This window comes from Neopelma chrysocephalum, unplaced genomic scaffold (genome assembly GCF_003984885.1).
Source record: "Neopelma chrysocephalum unplaced genomic scaffold, ASM398488v2 Primary Assembly neopelma1_24, whole genome shotgun sequence".
Classification (NCBI taxonomy): domain Eukaryota; kingdom Metazoa; phylum Chordata; class Aves; order Passeriformes; family Pipridae; genus Neopelma; species Neopelma chrysocephalum.
This window is the reverse complement of record NW_020897693.1, coordinates 47,191,909-47,211,175: the sequence shown is the minus strand read 5'-3', so window position 1 is coordinate 47,211,175 and position 19,267 is coordinate 47,191,909. Positions and strand designations below refer to the sequence as shown.

Genomic DNA, 19,267 nt, shown 5'->3' with positions numbered 1-19,267 from the left:
AGACACACGCCAACATCTCGCTTTACTGCATCCTTAAAGCTTGTGAGCTCCGCCCATGTCCTTGAGTAAGGGATGCTGTTCCACTGATTAGGTCTCCTTTCTCAGGCTCGAAAGTACACCAACGCCTCACATCAGAGGCCCTCCCGAAGGAGATCTCACACACTCACTCACACACAGAGTGGGACACACGAAAGTGCTGCCGCGGACGCTCCGCACGCGTCGCCCCCCACCCGCTTCGCGGCGAATCTGCCGCTACGGGTCCCCGCTCGGCCCAACCTTCCTGTGCGGCCCCGCGCGGCCCTGCCCACGTCGGAGCGCGCGGGCGCCGCGCGGGGGGCGTGGCCGGGGCCGCTCCGAGGGCCGCGCCGGGCCGGGGGAGGAGCAGCGGGAACGGGATCGGCCCTTCCCTTCCCTTCCCTTCCCTGCCGCTGCCGGGGCGAGGCCGCAGCGCAGCGGGGTGGGGGGTGGCCGGGCCCGGCCCATGGACCGTCCGCGCCTGAGGCGGAGCCCGCGGAAGGAGCCGCTCGGCCGCGGGAGGCGGCGCGGGGCTGCCGAGCGCGGCTGAGCCCCGGGGCCTTCGCCCCAGCCCCGTCCCGCCCGCGCCCCGCGCCCGCCGCCCCAGCGGCACCATGTCGGCCAAGGTGCGGCTGAAGCGGCTGGAACAGCTGGTGCTGGACGGGCCGCAGCGGCACGACAGCGTGCTGAGCGTGGAGACCCTGCTCGACCTCCTGGTCGGCGTCTACGCCGAGTGCAGCCGCGACTCGCCGCTCCGCCGCGACCGATACGTGTCCGACTTCCTCGAGTGGGGTGAGCCCGGGGGGCCGGGGCCGGGGGGCGGGGGCTGCGAGGGGCCGGGGGCGTCCCGGCCCCGCACGGTGCTCCTTGCTCCCGGCGGCGGCCGGAGACGCCGCCCCTGGATGCGGCGCCTCCCTGGGGAACACCCCCGCCGCCAGCCGGGCCTTGACCCCGCAGGTCTCCTCCCTCGGTCCCAGGCGAACCGCTTGGCAGCCGGCGGCAGGAAGAGCACCGGAGTGTCCTTGGCCTGAAACCCTGCTCGGCTTAGCCCGAAATGTCAGGCTAATCCGGCGCTCCTCGGAGGGTTTCCTACCTGGGGGAGGGGAGGAGGAGAGTACAGCAGGCTCAGGCTTTGAAATGCTGCTCTGGTGCCGGGTCGTTGCTTTGGAGAGGGCGTGTATGTGTGTGTCTTGAAGAAACAACAGCTCCCGTTCATCATGCAGTCTTTTTTGTAATTTGGGTATGCCCCCGAAGGACAGAGCGTTTCTAGGCGGCCTTTATAAGACCTAAGCAGTCTGATAATGAGAGACCTCCAGTAGTCCGGAGAGCGCTGACAAAAGAAAATGTGGATACTTTTGGTAACGCTTAGGATAAAAGTTTCCTATCCAGTGTTGTTTAGTTAAAGGCTATTGACTACAGGTATGTGGAGAGCAGAGATCCTTCCCTGCTGCAAGTCTAAATGAATTTATGTTAAAACGGCCATGGTGGCTGACTGGTTTATTCAGCTGAGTAAGTTATGAATAATAATGCATGATGAAGGTGACTTAACTTCTCCATGGAAATGAGAATTGAAGGGGAGGGAGGAGACATCATTGCTCACGAGTGCATTGTCCCGTTTATCAGCTGTTTCATGGATGTACAGTTAATTAGGCCTTAAAAAGACCACTCTTAAAAAAGAAACGCCAAAACAACAAAAAACAACCAAGAAAACAAAGGATTTCCTAAGGGAGAAGGAGGGGCAGATTTACTTCAGTAAATGCAAATGTGTGTCTTCAGCACTACAGACCAGAGCACTACCATGAAGGGACAGCTGGTTCTCCTTAATTTCTGTGGGGACCACCACTCTTTGTCATACACTAACAAACTAAGAGGATTCACTTCCTGGACTCTTCTATTGACGTCAGTAATGCGATTGCCAACTGAATAATTAACCACTTTATCACATCTGCCCCCCAAGGCTGCAGCCCGGGGAACATTGATTATTTGTTTTGTCGTGGGAGCTTTGTACATCTTCTGCCAAGTGCATTCAGGGTGTTTTGTTTTTAAGCCAATGGCTTGAACGGGTCAGCACCAGCAAACTGTTAAGTGTGATAGATCAGACTGCAAAGGTACTTAGAGCACTGAAGTTGAGGAAAGGATTTGGGGCAGGCCAGAGAATGATGTGCCTTTTCTATAGCACTGCTGGTGGTTGTGTCTCACTGATTGATCCCTGCGTTGTCATTTTCTATGTGATGGAGAGGCTGATTATCCAGTTGTTTATAAAATCGTTTCTTTTAATTCTATTTATTGTGTTCACTGAATGTGAAAAGGTTACTGACTTGATGAAAAGTATAGCTCGCAATAAAAACAGTGTATAGTTCTTACTGCAGTGTGGGATTACCCTGGTATAACAAAGTGCCTATTCAATAAATAATTGAAATGTATGTGAGCTACCATCTGGTGCTGCAGAGTAGGGATAAAAGTTTATAATCCAGGCTCTTGATGGTAAGGGGGTGGGCCTAAATCTGGACTGCTGTATATTTGTGTTCCATCAACAAGGGATACTCTTAAAACCAATTACAGTTGATACCCTGTGCTCCTCCCTTTCCTTCAAGCTGTTAAAAACTAATGAATGCCAGCAACGAGACACCTTTTATCTGTGTCCTAATGCCCTCACAGTATGTTTCCACTGACAAGGAACTTGTTTCTGCCTCCAGCTTATAAGGAAACTATCATGCCAAACATGCTAATCTTCGTTGTGTCATGATATGTCTTAATTACAGCCTGATTCTCTGTTAGAAGATATTCTGGATTGATGTGCACAAGTTTTCTGTGCTGTTATGTGTCTGTGGAAGCATGAGAGTGTAGTTAAATATTTGGGATATACTTTGAAGACCAGTGTTTCTTTATCAACTGCAGACAGAATTTCCTTTTGACAAAATGGAGACTTATCACTGACAATGGAAATAAGCTGCATAGGTTCTAAGTTTGAATTAAACTGAGCTATGTAATAAGCATTTCTTTAAAATTTTGGATTTAAAACTGGGTGTGAGGTATCACACATGTAAAATTCCCTTGAAATGATTCAGCGTGGCTAATGGACTTGCTCTCATTCTTAATTACCAAGAGAAAAGAGAGTTCAGGCGTGGTAGTTGAGGCAGGGCTTTTTCTGGCTGTGTGGTGCAGAGAAGATGAAGAGTTGTATGGTGTAGTGTCCAGATGTGGATATCTCTGCTCTCTTGACAGCAGCATGATGCTGCTCATATTCTGGAGCTGGCACTTGGTTGCTGGAGAAGAGAAATGGGGAGTCCAAAAAATTAAGCTCCATGTTTATCTTGTGATACTTGGGCCAACTTGTCCCTACTCAACATCTGTGGAAGCCTCACACCTTACCTGCAGAGGCTGCTGAGCTCCAAATGGTGGATCCAATTGCTTCTGTCCTGTAAATCCCACTGCTGCTTCCTGGCAGACCTGCCACAGGCTTATTTCTTCAAAATCTTCTTCCTATTTTCTAACCATAGAAGAGCGTAGGGTGTGGCCATTCGCCTTGAGGCAGCTTGTGGCTTCCATTGCTTTACAAATGTTGTAAGAATCTGCCATTTTAACCTTGGCAATTACAGCTTTCCCATGGTGATTGGAGCTTTCAGACTGTTTTTTCCCTATAGTGGATGTATAATACACATATCTTTATGCCAGGTGTCTTTGGAGAAGAGCTAGCTGAGCTGCAAGTGAGGAGTCCAAAGTCCTTTTCTTCTAGTTATTTTTATTTATAACTTATGTTGAATAAGATCCCACCCAGTTGGTTATCAGTATATTGTTTATATAATAGATATTGAAATAATGCTCAGTATTCTCAGTGGGAATTGAACCCAAATCTCTTAAATAACAGACCTATGTCTGCATGTTCAGAAAAAATTTCCCAAATCTGTGCTTAATGTCTTTTAAACTGTTGTTGCATCTGCTGCTCCTAGAGTGGGAAATAGAGAGGAATCCTAACAGTGAGGAGTCCTCTTTATTCTAGTTGGTTTTGCTCATTCTTCTCTGAAAGCGAGACTTCTTAAAGCTATCATCAAGCACAGAGGAGGCTACGTGTCCTTTGGGCTTGTCTGATGGACTGTGGTGCACAGCAGTGCCTTGGTGCTGTGGGGTGGTATTGTCCATGTACTGCAAAAAAAAGTGCGCTGTCCCTTTTTTAACCTGACAAGGAGAGAGGCACAGGAGTGCTGGAGCAGCACTGCTGCAGCTCAGGTGTCCGAGCACCACCTGTCCTTTAGCTTTCAGGTACAGCGTGTTCCTCCCTATGGAGCCTCTTGTTCTGTCATACTGAGGCATCTGAGTCTTGCATAATCCTGTGCTAGAGTGGCTGCTGCCAGGGCACCTTGCTGGCTGGCATCAGTTTTGTGCTGGTCTGACATCACCTTGTTTTTCAGGAGTTATCTTAGTTGGCTGTGGCTGGTGTTCACTGCCCCTTACTTCCAGTCAGCAGGGACTGGTGCAACCGGCTGCTCCATTTTTGGACAGCTACTTGGCAAAGTTTGCAGCCAGTAGGCAAGCACATTCAGGGGAAAGTCTGACAGGAATGGGCTTTATTTGTATTCAAAATTATCTTGGTGCTGCACAGCCTCTCTTACTCCAGCCTTTGTTTCCTCTGACCCTGTGTCATACTGCTGGCCTTCTACAGAGGGCAAGGTGGCACATGTCCCCATACACTTCATTTGGTGTTGTCTCACTCCTGGACTATGCACTGGCTGGTTCTCTCTGTGAGAGCACCTCAGAAATGATGTCAAAGTGGTTTAAACTGATCTGAAATGTTTGATTTTTTGCTTGAAGCAGGTGCATGAGATACTTCTGTGGACTATTTCTCCTGATGTGTTATGAGCTGCCTGTTTGTACGCTGACTTATCTTCTATGTTCTCAGCTTGTGCAAGGTCTGCTACTCAGCTGGAGTGGTGTTCTGCTTTTCAAAGGTGGTGATGGGAGTTTTTTTGTCTGTGTGTTTGTTTTTATTTTTCCTGAGAGGAACTTAAAGGGGGCTGAAGCTATGGGGAAAAGGAAGATTGCAGATGATTAGCACAAGTAGGCCAGCTGGGCACCTGCTGCCGAGCTCCTGAAGACAGTCTGGCATAATAGTGGATGCTGTTGTAGTAACAACAATGTGCTCCCAGTGTGGACTAGAGGAGAGAAAAATGTACATGCACAGTGCTCACAGCAACCTCTAACCTAGCCCTGAGCTGCCACTTTTGGGTATATATCTGTTACACTTGAGGCTGGACCATAGATGGAAAAAATCACGCACAGAACGTTTACCAGGAAGGGCTGCTGTTGTGCTGGTGCAGTGATTCACAGCTTTGGGCCACTGTCAGGACTGGTGCTTCAAGTTTGGATCTTGCTGCTTGGAGGGGCTTTGTGAACTTCGCAAGTTGATTTGCTGGCCTTCTTTCTCCTCCTTCCAGTTCTGCTTAAAGAGGCACCTTAACCTTTCAAGTAAAAGAATACCTAATGAGGGAAGGGAGAATCTTGCAGTGTGGCCTTTCTGTCAGAATAGTGTAGAGCTTGCTCTCAGCCTAAAAGAAGTTGTGTTTAGAAGTGTAGATGAGGACTTGAGAAAAGATCTTCCCAGCCTGCATTATAGCATCTTCAAAACGAGCTGCAGGGTAGACCTAGTCCTCTGACTGCCACAGTTACTGATGTACTAGAAAAGTGGTAGGTAAGGGCAGGGACATGATATGTGAGGAAGTGTGCTGCTGATATAGGAGACAGAAACTATCCTTAAGTATTTTTGAGATGATCTTAGAGTTGTCGGACTTTGACCGTTGCTTATGAGGATTTTTTTTTTTGGCCTTTCAGGGTTACACCAGGAAAAACTGTCACTTGATAACATGTTATATCTCGACTTGAGGGCCCAAATTCCTCTCTTCTTTCCTTTTGGCACTCCTACCGCATCTCCTGCTTACAGAAATACACATAAAAAGTCAGGAAGGGACCTCAGGCTCTGCCAGTTTGTATAATGTCCTTCTCTGTGCAGGCAAAAGCTGTGCAGTGAGTGATAAGCCTGTTGGGCACGAGTGTGAAATGACTGTGGTTAGATAATGAAGACAGCTGATGAACAAGACAACTGAATTTCAGATTTTGGCTAAATTTCCTCTACTTCCATCCTCTATCCAGCAAAGCCTGTTATTATCTCTTATACTGAAGATATAGCAGGAGGGTGGATTGAGGGCCCACTAGGGCAGCGTACAGGTGCAGGTGCCTTTCAGAGGTTCTGGGAAGGCGAGTGGTGGTGATCACTACAGTTTCTTTGTGCAGTGTGGATGAGCTGGAACCCTTTCCTGTGGTCAGATATGGCACACCATAGCTTGGATCACCTTTGCTAATGAAGTCTTAGTGTGAGCATGGCCGCCAAATCCCAGTTCCCCAAGTTCTCTGCTTTAAACTGGTTTTGTTCTTTTAAAAAATGTATGTTAGGATTAATTCATGTTGAAGTAGCCCAAGCTGCCATGTTATCTTTGACAGCATTGTAGGCTGGGCTAATGACCTGAGGGCATGACGTTCAAACCCTGCTGCTCTGTGATGATGGACTACTTTACAGGACATCTGTTTTAATCTGTTATTTTTAGAACGCGGCAATATCTTTTAATGACTTTTTCTGTAAAACTTTATGCAGTGAAACATTGCACTGAATGGTGCAGTCATGTTTTAGTAGTGGGAAAGTAATGTGGTCTGGAAGATGAGAGATCCATAGGCATGTGCTGTTAAAGTGACAGACTCCTGGGTGAAGCTTGTCTTTTGTCCCATAGAAGGAAGTCAGTATCACTTTTCTGTGGATAAAGGTACTAATAAATAGCGGAGGTCTTTACTGAGGGCTTGAGGAATTGTGTGCTATGTTAAAGGCTGTGATCTATATTTTGCATTTTAATTTTGTTTATCTATGAAAACTCAGAAGAGGATAAGTAAGTCATGGATAAATTTGTCTTCGCATAGGAAAAATGTGTGCAGCTAGGAGTTTCTCACTGATGGTACATGATAAGGTATAGAATGCAGAAATAAGGTTTCATAAGCATCCATAAATCTAATGATTTTTTGACTTGTTTCACTCTTATTTTCATATTGATTTTTCACATATATTAAGATATAATATTTTGCAAAAAAATTTATTTAATTTACATCCTTAAAACTTTCATGGTTGGCAGAGTTATGCATTACCAGTGAGATGTCTTGGAAGTCGGTTTAGTCAACTGATCCAGTACAATGAACTTTTTAAATCAAATTAAGTTGAACTAACCTATTTTTGCAAACAATTCACATGTGGGAGTGAGTCAGTTTCTTCCACACCTACTAGAACAAATGATTTTAACTGGGTAAATCTGAACTAAGGAGACTTGTTTCATTAGCTATTTTTAGCAAGTTGCTTTTACTTTATGGTTCTATATTAATGTTTCAGATTTTAAAAATGTTGATCTGTAGTTGAGATTAGTTGGGAATATTAAACTACAGGTTCTTTGTATTTATAAAAATTATATTTTATCCTTTGCATGTAATTTGAAGCAATTAATACCAGCTGGTTTTAGATGGGTATTACAAAAAGGAAGAATTATAATACTTACCTTAACAATTGCAAATTTATCTGAGCTGTTAACAGAATAGGATTAGGAAAAGTTTTATGGGTTCATCTTTTTCATTACCCAAGTCTGAAAAGATTAGTAGGATGATGGACCATAAACCAACTTTTTAGAAAAATAGAAGTGGCTTGCTAAAGCTTTTTGCTGTATTGTTGCCTTTGATAATGCCTTAAACAGAGCTGAGATTAATTTCCTAGTCTTTCATAAGGTACACTTGAGAATTCCAATGTATTCTCGATGTAGTTACCAAAGGGCTTGTATCGTGCTCAGTAATATATCTCAGCGAGGCTCTAGGTTTTGTGGTGGTTTTTGTTTTTTTAATTATTTTTTTTTTTAAGAAAAGAGATTTAATTTTAAAAAGCTTCTCCATTTCTAAGGATTTTCGTCATTTGCTCTGTGGTTTACTGTGATCTGTTCATTTCAGCTATCTCTTAACACTAAAATCTTCCACCCTATTTTTCTCATCAGCGTATGCAGATTGCCAGAATGCAAGCTTTCATTTATAAAGATCTTGTTCACTATAATGAATGTAGCTTTCTTCAATAGGAAACTACACGCTGTTTTCTTAAGCCCTGATTTTGCATAGGCCTCAGTAATCATGTCTGTAGATATACTTAGAGTGCATTCAGATTAAGTGTGTGCATCCATCATTTCCAGCTGAGGCCTTAGGCATCCTGAAGTGCCTGAGATCTTAATTTCTATCATTCATGTCATCAGGGTCTTAACACTGAAACCTGTTATTACTTAACCATGGCCTAAAGCTTCAAATGTGATTAGTATCTTCGGACACCCTACCTGAGACCTCTATGAGGGAATCTGAGCTTTGGAAACTGGTGGGGTGCCTTCACCAAGTACTGAATCATTGAAAATTAATGGAATTTATTAAGCAGATGTGCATTAATGAAGGCTGAGATATAGTTCTTAATTTGCTTAAGTGCAATGCCATTGAGAGCTGAATACGTATAGCTGCCTTTCTGCAAAAGGCCAAGAAGAGAAAAGATCAGAAGCAGCACAAATTCCAAATTCTTTTCACCATTTATAATTTTTCTCCAACATAAAAATAAACACGGATAAACTTTGTGAAGTCCTATTTCAAATGTGTTTGTGCCAGTTTAGCAAGATGTGCATGCTTAGGGTTTTAGAAGAGTCTGTACAAAATTCTGTCTGGATTTTTAATTCATCTTAAACCTGGGTTATATTATTCTAATTGTCATTAAACAATTAGGTGAAAGATAAAGTAACAAGTAAGATGACACATGTTTTAAATTCACTTAGGTAGATATGGGGAAGTCAGTCTTAAAGAAGTCTTAAACCACTCTTTTTCTGGCAATATTGTACTTTTATTTCGGACTATGTAGTTCGTGGGTTGTGGATTCATTCTTTTTATAGGCGGTATAACTTTACCCAAAACATAGCGACCACTGCAGAAGTATGAGGGGTGTTGTATGTTATGATTTCCCTGCTAGTAATGGTCCCTTAGCCTAAGAGTTAAACTGTGTGCCTTTCCTGAATAGATAAAATCTCTGTCCTCATCTGAGGAAGGACAAGTTTTCTAGTAATTGCATGGTAATACTGGTGGGGCATCTGAAACCTTTTTCCCACTCTTGAGAAATTCTTCTGTCCCTGGTTCCCCCTCTGCCTCTTCAAGAGATCCGTATGTACCTTGGGGGTGGATGGGGATGTTTCCATTGCCTTGCACACCTTTGGATTTCTGCTGCAGTTACATGACTTCTATGATCTTCATTTTGCATATCCTTCCTCAAAAGTTGGCTTCTTCATGGAGCTTTTCTGTGTTGCTGTTGGCTTTATTGCTGCCCGTGTGACTTGGATTATCAATGAGGAAAGCTGTGAGTGTTCTCAGTGTCTTTCTATTTTACTGTAATTAAGGCAGAGTAGAAACAGCAGGAGGGTGGCTTCAGGCATGAAGATCCTATTATATCATTTTGAAATATGCTCCCAAAGGTTTGCTTTTTAAGATGCATGTTTAGTCTTTAAATTTAGCTCTTTCTTCTGATAGGATTAGTTAGGTCATCCTGTGTCGTTCCTTCCACCCCCATTTCTGTGTATAATGGCTGGATGTCTGGGCCCTCCTTGTCTCTCGTTAGCCCTGAGAGATGGATGCCCAGTGTGCAGGCACTGCAGGCTTTGTTCTGCAGGCTTCTGTCCGTTCTTGGACTCTGGATATAAAGGAGAGTAGCAAATGTGTTTTTCCTATAGCTATAGGTGTAGTTAAGTAAGAAGTTTCTATTGAAAAATTTAAATTAGGATTTAAATTTTAAAATAATAATAACATTGTATATATAATATTATTAATGTTAATGATATTAATAAATTAAAATTTTAAAATTAGGTTTCTGTGTCTGAGTGTTTGCGTTATGTCTGTGAGAAATGGCAATGTAATATCTGGCCACTTTTTCTTTCTTTTTAGTTAGTATGTTCTTTAAGCAAAGGAGGGGATGTCGCTGTGCTCTTGCTATCAGTGGTTCCTTTTAGGGCGGCTTTGTTGTCTTGCAATGCTCTCAAGTTACCCTAAAGGAAACTACATTATTATGATTCAGAACCTCACCCTATGTGACGTCCTACAGGAGGCTGTGAGAAGAAAAGTTTTACATGTACAAGAGGCTAAAAGTGATCTAAACGTCCTAATGGAGCTGGTAATTGCTACATGTTGGGTTATAGTGCAGAGAGAAGGCTGGAGTCTGTGGTATTTAACCTTTCTGCCTTTTAAGGGTAATATGGTATTTTTCTTAAACTCGCAACACTTCATCTTTCAGAGCAGACTTCTGAGAAGTTGCAGATGAGTTGTATCGTAGGGAAGAAGCAAAAACATTTTCTTTCCAGACCAGCTTTAACTAGTTGTAGTAATATGCCTTAGTCATGTGGTAACATATTGCTGCTGAGAGGAGTTAAGTTTGACTGTGTTAAATTACTCTGTTATGTAACTGAAGATTTCCATTACCAGTAAGTTCAGCCTTTGGTTTCCTGAACAGTTTATATTTAAGTTGGGAATAATGACAATATACACACAATTGTTTTTAAACTGTGGTCCTGCTGGCCTGATACTCCAGATAACACAGGACAACATACAGTGAGGATGCCTAACTGGAGGCTGTATCAGGCCCATGCACTGTCTTTATCTTGCCCTTAGAAATATTTACTGGTTATTAAGGCAACTGAACTGTGGTTATCGCTGTGTTTGTGATATTGTGGGCCAGCAGGATTTACTGGATTGGATGTAGTGCTCTGTGAACAGGGCTGTACTGGTCAGGCTTGACCCAGGCAGGTCTACATCCATGGCTAGAAATAATCAATCCTTGTGAATCCTGAAGTTGACTCTGTCTGATGTGAATTGTAAAGATAAAAGACTTTTGAGAAGGTGGGAAGGGGGAGAAGTTTAAATAAAAAAATTAAAATTCGGTGATGGAGAAGCTTTTACTGCCCTTAGGAAAGGGCTTTCAGTAATTTTCCTCAACATTAAAGGTATGCATGGATATGAGTGACTCAGGCCAGGAGCAGAAGTACCCTGGTTGATCACAAAAGAATTGGAGCTATAGGTTGTCTGGGTATAACCTTCCTGTTCTTGTGGGTAGTATTAAACATTGTAAAGATTGTGTTTACGGTTTTGGGCACTTGTTGAGGGTGGGGATAGCAGACCTTACATTCTGTCCTTCACCTTTTGCATACCAGCATTATGCTTCCTTCACACTGTGAAACCTCACAGAGTTCAGCATGACAAGTGTGAAGTCTTGCTGTAAAAGCTGGGGAATGACCAACTAGAAAACAGCCTTGCAGAAAAAGATTTGAGAATCCTGATAAACAATTAGTTGGACAAGTCAGTGGTGCATCATTGTAGAAACAGAAGCTGCCTGTGTAGAGGGCTGCATCTGCGAGACTGTAGCCAGCAGGCTGAGGGAAGTGGTTATTTGTCCCTTTGCAGCACTTCTGAGGCCATTTCTGGGGTACTTTGTCTATTTCTGGGCTTCCCAGTACAGAAAAACCACTGGGGAACTGAAGAGAGTCTGGCAGTAAACCACTGATGTGGTTGGAGGCCTGAAGTACAAGATATGCAAGAAAGGCCTGAGATATCTGGGGCTGGTCAGCCTGGAGAAGGGCTGATCATGATCCTCAACTGCCAGATGTGTGGTTAGGGAGGACACACAGGCAGATGCTTCCTGGGTGCACTGCCAAAAAGGAGATACAGTGGACACAGGCTATGGCAAGGAGGATTCTGACTATTCAAATAGTCAGGGGGACAAAGTACTCCTTATGAGGGTGGTCTGGCACTGGAAGAGTCTCCCAGAAAGGTGATAGTCTCTCCATCCTAAGGGATAAACCTCAGCTGGACAGGCCTTGTGTCACCTGATTGAATTTTGATGTTATCTCAGCTTTGAGTAGGAGGGTGGACTCTGATCTCCAGAGGTCCCTGCCAACCTAAATTTACTGTGTGGTTCAGTATAATATTTTTTCCTGTGTTCACAAATGCATTTTACATCATGGCTGCTCTAACAGAAAACAGTTGTTCTTCATACTTCTCAAAATAGAAAGAAATATGTGAAATAGAATCTTCTTCTTGTAGTAGATGAAGAAGTTCACACAACTTGTGTAAATTTACTATTAATTTTTGATAATCTTCGGTGGTTACCACAGTCTGAATGTAAGTATCGACAAACTTGTAACTGAGCTTGTAAGTGACGGGAAACAATTTTTTTCATGTTGTTCTGCCATGTATTTAAAGAAAGCACCAGTTTCCTTGTTCCTAGCAGAGAATTGCCAGAACAAGTTTTAAGAACTTTGAACCTATGTTTTATGTCTAGTGCTTTTTCTGAAGTGTGGTTTCCTTATGTCTGGTTGTTAGCCTTGATAGCAGTTGAAGTATTTTAAAGCATTGTTCCATGGAGGTGTCAGAAGAGCCTGAAATCCCTGCATGACTGCGAGCCTGAATCATCCTTTATGAAAAACACAGGTTAAGCTGTTCTTCTAGATGTATGTTCTCATATCCCAAAGGGATCTCTATTTAGTAGAGTTCCTAATATCCTTAGATCTGACATTATAAGAAGTCTGGCTAAGCGGTTGCTATCAACAGGGTGAAACAAATCTTCCTCATAGTTCTAAAGATCTAATGGGAGATAGTAGCTGGGGTTTTTTGCTTCCTCTGTAGAATAAGAGCTTTATGACCTACCTGAAGTTGGACTTGCAACATGGTTTTAATGCTGATGTTCTTTACTGATGATAGCACAGTGAGCTAACCAAAGTGCGCAACAAATTCAGTGTTTCAAAATCATATTGATATATGGAAAATGGCACAGGAAGTGCTATCAGTGATGAGGATAGCAATGTATAAATAGGGCAAAACCCAAGAACTAAATCCTTTATTAGTGGTGTGTCGTGCCCATAGGGTATCCTAAGTGCCATTTGACTTTCCATACAATGAATTTATGTCTTTGAGTGTGTTGCTTCCAGCAAACTCCTTGGAAAATAATAAGATTCTTCAAAATTCTTACATTCCTAAATGCCTGGAAGTCTGGTAGACATCCTTCTCAGAGAACATATACTGTCAGCTGTGTCATAAAGGCATTAATTGACAGTACCATATAATGTAATGGTCCACTGCCCTTCTGGGGCAAGGACTGTGTCTGCGAGCAGTTTATAATGTGTGTTAGTTTTTCAGAAGAAACTTTTTTCAAAGTGTTCTGTGGTTGTTTCAGGTGCTCTGGTACATGCACGCTTGCAGGTACCTTGGAAGAAAAAGCAGATAGTAAAATAATGGCAATAACTTCTTTTTTTTGGACTGAGTCTTGCTGGTTAAAACTACTGAGAAATCATTCTCCTCCTCTCATGTCCTTAATTTCCTCTTTCATTTAGTTCAGACTCTTCCCTTTTCATTTCCTATTTGTATTTAGAGAAGGCACTTTGCAGTGATGTCTTTAAAAAAGCAATACACGTTTGTGCACACATTGCAGCAATGATCTTTTGTGTCAATGGCTGTAATATGTCATTTTGCACATTGGTAATGATAGCTCTTTCTTCAAGTGTATGCTTGATAGCTACAGAATAAATAATACAGAGACTTTACTGGAAAATGTGCTCCAGTAATTTACCTTCAGAGCTCTGTGGGGAGCTCTGAAATGGGTGACAGCTGGTGAAAGATAATGGATTATCTTTCTGCAAGAGGAAAGCATGGGCAAGACCTACTTCTTACTTCAATCTCCTTGCCCTCATCTCTTCCTCCCCCTTCATGTCCCATATAACACTTAAGAACCTGTCCTCTCCATTTTCTGAGACTTGGGTGGAAACTGCTAGTTATAATTTTTTGTTTAAAAAAAATTAAAAAAAAATAATTGGCAGGGAAATAATTTTAGGTGTGCATAACAATTTGTGGAAGAGGAAATCAACACTGTCAGCTTGTAATCTTTTAACACTTATCCAGAAATAGATTGTTGAGGAGTCATAGTACTTGATTTAAAACTTGTAGTCTTGGAATAAAAAAGAAGCAGGTACATGAGTTAGAAAGGAGTGGGAAAGAGATCATTTGAAGTCCTAAATATTGATCAATATACTACAAACATTGGTTAGGCCAGATGTCTTTACCTGTGCTTCTGGAAGTTCTTGTACTTTAAGGAAAACTTTTAAGTTGAGTTTATTTACCAAAATGTCTGTAAAGGAAGATTTTGAAGGAGCAGTGGAACTGATGGCACTCAAAAAAAACTTTTCGTATGAGATAAAGTTTCTTACTAGACTTGGGTGTTTTGATCTATTCAAATATGTAAGAAAGATGAGACTTCGGGTTGACTTCTTGGTTCTTTGAAAATGCCTTTCTCATAGAGTGGATCTTCAGTAAAGAATAATTTCTTAAATTTTGGGTTCATATAATATAGTTGTGAATGCTTCTGGCTTCTTTCCTTCCTTTAAAATGCAGCAGAACATTCAGTCAGGGGCGAATTTTTGCCAGCAGTTGCACAAGCTACTCTGCTATTGTAAAATTTCTTAGAATAATTAGGTGCATTTTTGTTCCTGTGTAAGAGTAACTACTGGTGCAGTCTGAGCACAGTAATAGAAACAGTGACAAAGTGACACTTGCTGCTCATGCAGATAATAAAGTGGAATAGTTTAACACATGACTGTTCCTGCTACTTCTTTTTAAAGATTTTTATGGTCCTGGATTATTTTTTTTTAATGATGCTGCTATGGACTTAGTTTTAAAATTCAAATTACATAGGAAACAAGAGTTAAGCTTCCTGAAATTATTATAAAACTGAAATTTTGTTGCTGTTAAGGTATAAACATTAGGACAGTTGCCAGAAGAATAGTCTTCAAGACTTAAACTCCTTTACAGACAATTTGATCAACAAAAATGCAAGTTTATAAGCACAGTCTTCTTTCCCCTCTGTGCTGCATGGTATCTCTGTCTTGCAGACCACTGCCACAAACTTGTGTTGTGTCTGTACCTGCCCATAAGAACCAGATTGAAACTTGTATGTTACTTCAAAGACCATGAAACTACCAAGAGATTAAAAACATTTTTGGTAATATTCATGTCCTTGCTGGATTCACAGTGGCAACCCAAAGGTGGAATGATATGTTATTTATCAAGCAACCCTGAGCAACCTTTTCATGATATTTGAAAAAAAAGATGACCTGATTGGCATATATATTATCTTAAGACATTATAAAGTAAAGCAAAAAATTAGAGATTACATCTCTTCCAGACTTTTCCGTTAGAGAATCCCAAAGAAGTTTATGGAAGAAAAGGATTACATAGCCTCAGCTAGCACCAAAAAAGAAACTAGCTTGTCTGAACTACATTATCAAGGATGAAAAGTTTGACAGTCTTTATAAACTGTGGTTTGGGACTGACGTTTTTTTTTTTTAAAGTGAGTCGATGCAATTGGAAAATATTACTTAAGAGCTAAAAGAGTCACAGAATGGGCAAAGTAGCCAAGGTTTACTTAGATGACACTGGAGACAAATTAGTAAAGGAAAATATTAAATTCTATGTGGGGAAAAAGAAGGGAATGGGGTATAGCTAAAATGATGCATAAGGAGGTAGAAAGACAACTGTTTGGCTTTCCTCTTTGTAAATACTGACTCAATGTCTATACTACTTTGCAGAGTTTCCAGTTGCATTGAAGTAGGTTAAAGTATTTTGAGGATTGACTGAAATTCCTCATTCTTCTGCTTGTGGTCACCTCTTCTTCTCATGGTCTCCTCAGAGGCCGAGTACTATGTCAGAAGATTTGTGGAAGGAAGTTAATGCATCTTCACTGGTTCGTACTCTGGAAATGAAAAGCCGTAAAAGCACCTCTATACTGGTAGGGTTTTCCAGCTGCATCTGTACTGGCATGCAGCTGCTCACCCTGGTGTTGCATTGGAGCTTCCAAATGTTTGGTTGTTATTTCCAAGTATGAGTAAAGAAAAAGGTTGGAAGCCAAAAGAATGGAGCCTGAGGTACAGATGAAGATTTGAGATTGCCAGGGTACTACAAGCTTGTTCTAAATGCCCTAGTAATTGACTTTGTTTTGAAATCAACACACCTGTCTAGATGGGCTGTAGATGAGTAAAGAAAAGGAACTGTCCGCCTAAATGTGTGGAAATAAATCTTAGGGCAAAAGGATTATGGATGTGGTGCTTATTAAACACAGATGGCATGTGGATAATCTTACACCTAAATTTAAGTAAACAGGAGTGTACAAAACTGAAAAGTTGTGTTTAAAATGACAAGCTTAAAAGCAGAATGTTCTATCTGATACTTCATCTGATATAAAAACTTGTTGGGATGATCCTCACTTGATATGCCTACCTTGAAAAACTGAGGAGCAAGACGTAAAGGTGAGACGTGATATCTACAACTGTGAGGGTAGTGATTGAACAGTTTTGTTTCTTACTGGCTTTAAGAATATAAGGCAAGAAGGAGGGAGAAGCTAGAACCCAGGGATCTTGGACTGCTGCTGATCATGCTGGAGTGTGCAGTAATGGGAGGTATGTTCTGCATTGGAATGTTAGTGTGGAGGATACAAGCTTCTGGGAGCCTACAAGAGGTTTGGGAATGCCTAGAAGCATGTCCATTAGACAGCACATCATGTGGGCTGGCAGTCTGTTGAGAGCTTTTCTAAAATCATGATCCAGAAACTGGATTTAAGAATTGAAAAGATATCACAGCAAAGATGTTAGGAAAAGACAGGCTATAAATACTAAACAAAATCAAAACCAAAACTGTTCTTTGATACACAAAATACTGAGATAAGGGGAAAGAGCTTATTCAGTGTACTGTACATAAATTAGCAAAAATTTGGATAGGAAAGCATGATAAAAATGCAGAATGAGGGGGAGAGAAGAAGGAAGAACTTCATCCTGCCTGTACTAGAGAAAGCTGAATTTATAATGCTTGGAAACTTGGAAATGTCTCTAGGAAAAGGCATGGTGTTCTATTTTTAGATTCTTGTTCCGTATGGTTTGCATATATATGTGATGTTAAAGCTGTTTAGTCATGCTGTAAATCAGTTAGATTTTAAAAATTCACTCCTAACTGTTCCAGGATTTGACTTCCCTAAGGACGACTTTTTGATTTAAAGGACAGTTTAAAAATTCAAACGTATAAACTGTCATGTATCTAATATTCTAAATTATCATTTATCCAAAATGTTTTCTTTCAGGGCTATTCATTGTGTGTTAAAAAACCAAACCCTGCTTCCAGGCAAGATTTAAATGGCTTTTTTTTCTTTATGTAATAGCAGGCGTTATGATCTTGGTCAGTCTGAAACTTCAGACTAATTAGTTGATGCTAGCAAACTGATAGCTGGAATGGGCAATATTCTAAAACAGTATTCTGCAGGCTTCTTGGTTTATTTCCTAATAATGACATTTGGGGAATTTTTTATTTGGGGGTGGGTTTTTTTGAGCCATTACTACTTATAAAAAATTCTGTACTGCTAATGATCCATGTACCATACAATTTGACTCCATTTTTAGAAATCTGTATCTAAGGCCAAGTTTAGGATGTCCTCATAGTTTTCCAGTAGATTCTCCCCTTCCTCCATGTGGTAAAAATTTAGACCTTCCTTACCCATTTTAAATTTTAACTGTAGTATATGAAAAGCCTGGGGATAGACAAATTGTGAATTATGCTATGTCAGTGTCAGACATTAGGGAAAAGTTGCAAAGTGAAATTAGAAGCATGTTGCCTTATCTGGATAAAGTTTTCATCACATCTTGGAAGGCTGAGAGATGTATTTCTCTTTCCTTTCTACGCTTTTTATATCCTGTCTGAGCAGTAAGTGTTAGGAAACATCCTGACATGCCCTCTGGAGCTGCGCTTACCTTCTGAATGACCCAAACCCCAATGATTTTGCTGTTACAGGTGGCTGGCCATGCTCTTAATGTTTGCCCTGAGTTTTGTTGGTAGTGACCTTTAGCACCTGGAGTCCGTGAAAATAGTGCTGCTGTAAATGGTCTTCCACTTCCTTGCTCCCAGCTGGTGACATTGGAATTAGTAGACTGAGACAGAATGGCCTTGGCTCTAGATTTCCTGGTCTAGAGAGAGAACTGAGTGAGAGTATTTATAATAATAAAAAAACCACTCTGAGCCATCCACTATAATGTGTAGCAAATCTTAGCATGGGACTTGTTAGTATTCTCTGCAGGATTAAAGACAATCCCCCTCTTCTCTCCTTCAGAGTAACTTGAGCTACTCCAAATATTCTAATGCCTGGTTACAATAATTGTTGTCGCATGTCTTCGTGGCCTTTTCCTATGGCAAAAATATGACTTTCAGTGACCTTTTAATTATCTCTCAAGCTCCAGGCAACTTTTGAAACAGGGTGAGTAATGTCTGAGAAAATGTCCTCCTCTACACTGCCATTTAGAAGGAAGTGAAGAGAAAGATGTGCCACACCTGTACTTACAGTAGCTGCTGCTGCTACTTGAACTCTTGAAATTGAAAAACAGGGTGTTTATATGTGTAGTGTTGCAGCCTTGAGCCATCAAAAAAATAAAAGTCAGATGCAGTTCTGTAGCACTGTAAGCTGATCCTTAGCCTTATGTTTCCTAGTTTGTGGTGTTGATATGGTTGGGAACTGAAGTATCAGGAAAAAGGTAATTGTTGTTTGTCTCTGCTCCCTGATCCAGCTTTCCATGGGTGTTAGCACCAAGGCAGGCCACCTCTGCAGCAACTGGACGGCAGCAAAGGCTGATGTGTGGGCAGTTTATCACACCCTGTGCCACTTGGGACAGTGACCTCTGAAGAACAGCTGTCCTCCTTTACCCTTCTTGCTTGTGCTGGCACAGCAGCCTCTCACGACCCTTCAGCAATGATGATTCAATTTGTTAAATTACAGGATGATAGTTGTGTTGTGTGTCTCAGGATCCCGCTGGTTTCGTGAGTAGAATCAGGTCAGTGAGGTGAGACCAGCTGAATTTGTTGGAGCTGATACAAGGAAGAGAGCGATCTCTGGAACTGCCCCTCTGGTTGCAGCAATCCACTATGGTTGTGTCATTAAACTAAAAGGGATACCTCATTATGTGGATTCATTCCTGTCACTCCTAAGTGCATTTCTGTAGAGTGCTTTGGCTAAAAGAACTTCATAGAAACCTCTAACCTCTAAAATAAAGGAGTTGGCATGTGGTAAATACGGCACCAGTGTAAAGTATAAATTGTTCTG

At 41.7% G+C, this 19,267-nt stretch overlaps 1 protein-coding gene across 10 annotated transcripts in view; it reads left to right on the top strand.

Annotated features, from left to right (window-relative positions):
* Positions 1–430: 430 nt before the first annotated feature.
* CDC42BPB (CDC42 binding protein kinase beta) overlaps positions 431–19,267 on the top strand; it is a 95,327-nt gene continuing 76,490 nt past the window's right edge. For 8 of the 10 annotated variants that reach the window (XR_003532662.1, XM_027674020.1, XM_027674019.1 and 5 more), the window contains exon 1: positions 630–807. Coding sequence is in view for 9 of the 10 variants with exons in the window: in XM_027674020.1 (XP_027529821.1) it covers positions 630–807 (178 nt within the window). In the remaining variant the exon portion in view is untranslated. Of the gene's footprint in view, positions 808–19,267 lie in introns of all 10 variants that reach the window. The other 2 variants (XM_027674021.1, XM_027674012.1) reach the window with 2 other exon arrangements.